At 34.7% G+C, this 4,245-nt stretch overlaps 1 protein-coding gene across 1 annotated transcript; it reads right to left on the reverse strand.

Moving 5' to 3' along the window:
- On the reverse strand, positions 1–2,927 carry LOC143617051 (mitotic checkpoint protein BUB3.2). Its single transcript, XM_077089714.1, has 9 exons — positions 2,820–2,927; positions 1,759–1,889; positions 1,513–1,595; positions 1,173–1,439; positions 1,001–1,076; positions 837–917; positions 690–768; positions 507–607; positions 1–329 (listed from the first exon to the last, which is right to left on the reverse strand). Exons 1-9 carry the CDS (start codon positions 2,925–2,927, stop codon positions 242–244), a joined length of 1,014 nt encoding a protein of 337 aa, XP_076945829.1. The 3' UTR covers positions 1–241.
- Between the last annotated feature and the right edge of the window lie 1,318 nt (positions 2,928–4,245).

The following is a 4,245-nucleotide window of genomic DNA, read 5'->3' on the forward strand; positions in this document are numbered from 1 at the left end:
TACTAAATCAAACTCCGTCAATCTTTTGACCCATTGATGCCAATTCAACCTACTAAAAATATAAACAAATAAAAACATCACAAAAAATCAAACCCACTGTTTTTTAGACATCTTACACTAGCACCAATTGCACACAAGTATCATAACATCCATGACTTGAATGACACTTGACCATCAGTCGGCAAAGATGTTTTACTAAACACGATGACAAGTTACTTTCAAATCATAAAAGAGTTTCCAATTATGAAGCGGGATTCGGGTAAACTTTAGGTTTTGGCTTCACTTCAACTTCATTCACACTACGAACAAAGATAGCATCCGGTTCATGACTGCAAGATAAGTACAAAAGTTACACAAAAGAACATATAAAAACGAGAGTGACCCAAAAAACATTTATTATGTTTTCCAGCTGGCCCTTTCTGCTTTTTAACAAAAGGCTACCAGATTCATAAGTAAACGTGTTAAAATGTGGTTAATAAAGTAAAACTTTAAAAAAGGATAGTTACGGTTTGTCTCCCTCTTCATAAGTATAACTGGATGCAACAGCCAACAGTCGACCATCTCGGCTAAATGATAGAGCAGCAATGCTTGTTGGGTACTTTGAGAACTGAAAAAATAAACAAAAACACAATAAGAATCTTGAAAATAATAATCTAACCAGTAAATATTTGTCGAGTGTTAAAATATACCTGATAGAGTCTCTTTTTGTTATTTCCGTCCCAAACATTGACAAAACCATCACACCCGCCTGTTGCAAATGTCCCATAACTGCAAGTAGTTGAATATTGTCACAAAATGAAGTTCATTTTAAAAAACATATGTAAAAGCAAACTTACACAGGGTGAAACGCAATTGTGTTTACAGGGTAAACAATGTCTCTTCCAGCTTCTGATTTCCTGTGACACTTGAATGCATATCTGACAATACACATCAATGCATATTAAAAAATATAGCATATAATGAAAAACATAGTTATATAATTTAAAATAAAAACACATACTTTTTGGATTGGCCAGCCTCAGAAAGATCAAAAAACTCCATTGCAACACGACCCTCCACAGAACTAAGAGCATAACCTGCAAGTTATCACATCTTTAGTCAAATAAATGATGATGATGATGATCATAATCATAATAATAATAACAATATTTGAAAAGAGTTTATAAGAATACCGGTTCCATTGGGATAACATTGAACACATCTGGTTTGGTATTTTAAGGAAGACTCTCTTCGTTGTTCAGGTTGAGACATGTTCCTCAAATCATAAACATTAACGTGCCGGCCAGCAGTTGCAACTACCACACGATTCCCGACAAGAGAGAGAGAATACACGCGTTCAGGTTGAGTGTAAGTCCCCACTAGAGTCCGCTCCTGTGAACTTGCACCTCTTGGATCCCAACACTTTAGAGTTTTGTCCCAACTCCCACTTATAACTTGCCCTGCAAAGTGTTCACGTAACATATATAAATGTTTACATAACAAATTAACCTCATGTATATGTAAGCTTTGTACCTGTAGCATAAGAGTATTCAATGCATCTAACAGGAGCATCATGGCGACCAAGAATATCCTCTCTCTCCTGGTCGAAAACAAGCCTGTGATATGTGCAGGACAAATATAAATCACTATGTTTCTATATTCAATATGTTGTGACAAAATAAGCAGCAATGAAGTTTACAATGCTGCTTAATTGCAACCAAGTATGGTACTATATTTAAACTGGTAGACAACAATTTGAAATGAAACAATCAAACTCACCTCCTGACGGTGTTATCAGCACTAGCACTGAATCCAGAATTATCATCATGAAAGCAACAATCAAGAACAGCACCTCCATGTGTGAATTCACCTCTCAACACATTTTCACTTGCATCATACAGTCGAACAATCTGTAAACAAAATTTCACATGATGTTTATTAAATTATTAATCTCACTAAGGATGCACAAAACCTAGCTATTTGCGAGCTACTCGAGATCAGATTGATAAAAACTCAAAACAAGCCGTGCTTTATCGAGCCCGAACCTCAAATAAAGCTTGTTTAGATATCGACCCCAAGCTCAAGCATTGTGTGGGAAGATCATTTAGGCCTGTCACTTCGTCAAGCTTTATCAACCCTAGTGTATATTTAATTTACAATTCTTTTGGATTCCTATGTATTGTTTTCACACAAGAAAACCGAGCTTTGACTAGTTTATTGTACTGCACACGAGCTTGAGCTGAGCTTAGCTTCATTAGAAATTTTCTCAACATGTATAAATATAATTAAAAATAAAAAATATATATACTTAGTTATTAAATAATAATGAATCGAGCCCAAGCCGAGCTAGAGCTTTGGAAAACAACTCACGGCTGAGCTTGAGCTTTAGAGAAAGAGCTCGAAACGACTGGACCTCTAATACGAGCTCGGCTCGTTTACACCAGTAAAAATCACGTATTGGAATAGGTACTCGAAATCGGATGAATATAAAGCTGAAAACATGGCGAGCGTTGTTTAGTATTCGAGCCCAATATCGAGCCTTGTGTGAGATTTGGATCGTTTAAAACCATTGTACAGAAGGTTGAGCCTACGTTAAGGCTTTTCTCAAAAGCATATAAATATAATTAAAATTAAAATTAAATAAATACATAACAAATAAAAAGGGGTAACGAAGCAGCTTTAGAGAAAGAGGTAAAAGAAAAGGCGATCTAATAAGTCAAAATGAGGTGATCTCGGATAAACCTAATCATAATCAATGTGCTAGTCCTCTATGAATCCCAAAACAGAAAATATTAATTCTTAAACTGAAATGATTTGAGTTAAAAATGAAGAATGCTTACTTTGTCCCATGAAGAAACGAGTAGATTGTCGGAGTGATTAGAGAAGCGGAGGTTGGAGACGCCGTCGGACGGAGGATTCGACACTTCTCTGCCGGTGGACGCAGCCATTCAAATTCAAACTAGGACGGAGGGAGGGTTTGGGATTTCAAATTGGTTTTTATTTTGATTTTCAAACTATTTGGGGGTGGCTTTAAACTTTAAATTCAAATTTTGGGAATATTTAAATTTGAATTAGGGTTCGGACCATGTTGAACACGAATCCTTAGTCACAACCGTCAACATTAGCTTATTCTCCCTTGTAGCAAAGGATCATACAAGAGGATGCATATCAAGATCTCGTTGAAGACTACACAAGGGATCGTTCGAGAATACGCGATTCAAGGAGCTTAGTTGATAACCAATGTGATAAAGACACAAGACAAAGCTATTACATGAAGTATCCGATGAAGGCACCATATCTTATCAATTTTAGATATAAAAACTTGTATATTATATTCATTTTATTCGATTTTGTAAACAGTATTGTACTTGTATATATTTTATTTTTTAATAAAAGAGTGACATCTATCCTAATTTTTTTTCATTCTTATTTTTATTTTACTCTTTCTATCAATTTGATCATATAGATTATCTAAAGTTTTACTAATTTTTTAATCAGTTTTACTAATATATATATTATCTATATATATATATATATTATAGAAAAGAGTTCAAATAAGAATAAAAAGTTTCCTACGAATGGTAAGAACCAATACATTTTTGACATTTGGCATTAAAACCTATGGTAAAAGAATAATTATAGGAAACTATATTGATTTTTGGTAACTTTAAATCTCAACCATTGATTAACATGATCCAATGGCTATGATTTATTCTTACTCTTTCTAAGAAACTACTTATTTTTAGGATAACCCTCCCCTGTATATATGTATGTATATACACACACTATATTAAAATACATATAGGAAGGACAAAAAGGTAATTTACCCAAAACTCTTAAATTTAAGCGTTTTACAAGTCCAACTACACAATGTACAACCGTTGAAGCTGTTGAAGCATAAATCTAATTTCAAATTTTAAAACTCAATTTTCCGATCTTCGCAAAACCCTAAAATCCTCAGCCGCTCCTCACCCGAATTTCAAATTCTCTCTCTCTCTCTCTCTCTCTCTCTCTCTCTCTCCACACCACTGATTGCCTCTGATCTGTAATTCAGTTCTCGCTGGAACCACGACCACCGTCACCCGTTTATAGCGCTCGCTGCTGCAACCTTAATTGATCCGCCCATGACCACCCCGCCAACTTTGTCGAGTACGGTTAGATTGGTGATTTGGTTCGTCTCTTTTTGATATTGAAGCAAAAATTTGGTATTCATATTTGGAGTTAATCTATAAAATGATATAAAGCATAAACTTTACTCAAATTTAC

Source organism: Bidens hawaiensis, unplaced genomic scaffold, assembly GCF_021521415.1.
Source record: "Bidens hawaiensis isolate Kalapana, Puna unplaced genomic scaffold, B.hawaiensis_p1.1 tig00051691_1, whole genome shotgun sequence".
Lineage (NCBI taxonomy): Eukaryota > Viridiplantae > Streptophyta > Magnoliopsida > Asterales > Asteraceae > Bidens > Bidens hawaiensis.

Excerpts from the sequence above, each read along its gene's own strand:
- LOC143617051 (XM_077089714.1), bottom strand. The coding sequence starts at position 2,927 with ATGGCTGCGTCCACCGGCAGAGAAGTGTCGAATCCTCCGTCCGACGGC. Across the intron at positions 1,440-1,512 it reads TGAATACTCTTATGCTACAG|GGCAAGTTATAAGTGGGAGT; the intron begins GTACAAAGCTTA and ends AACACTTTGCAG. Across the intron at positions 608-689 it reads ACAAAAAGAGACTCTATCAG|TTCTCAAAGTACCCAACAAG; the intron begins GTATATTTTAAC and ends TTATTTTTTCAG.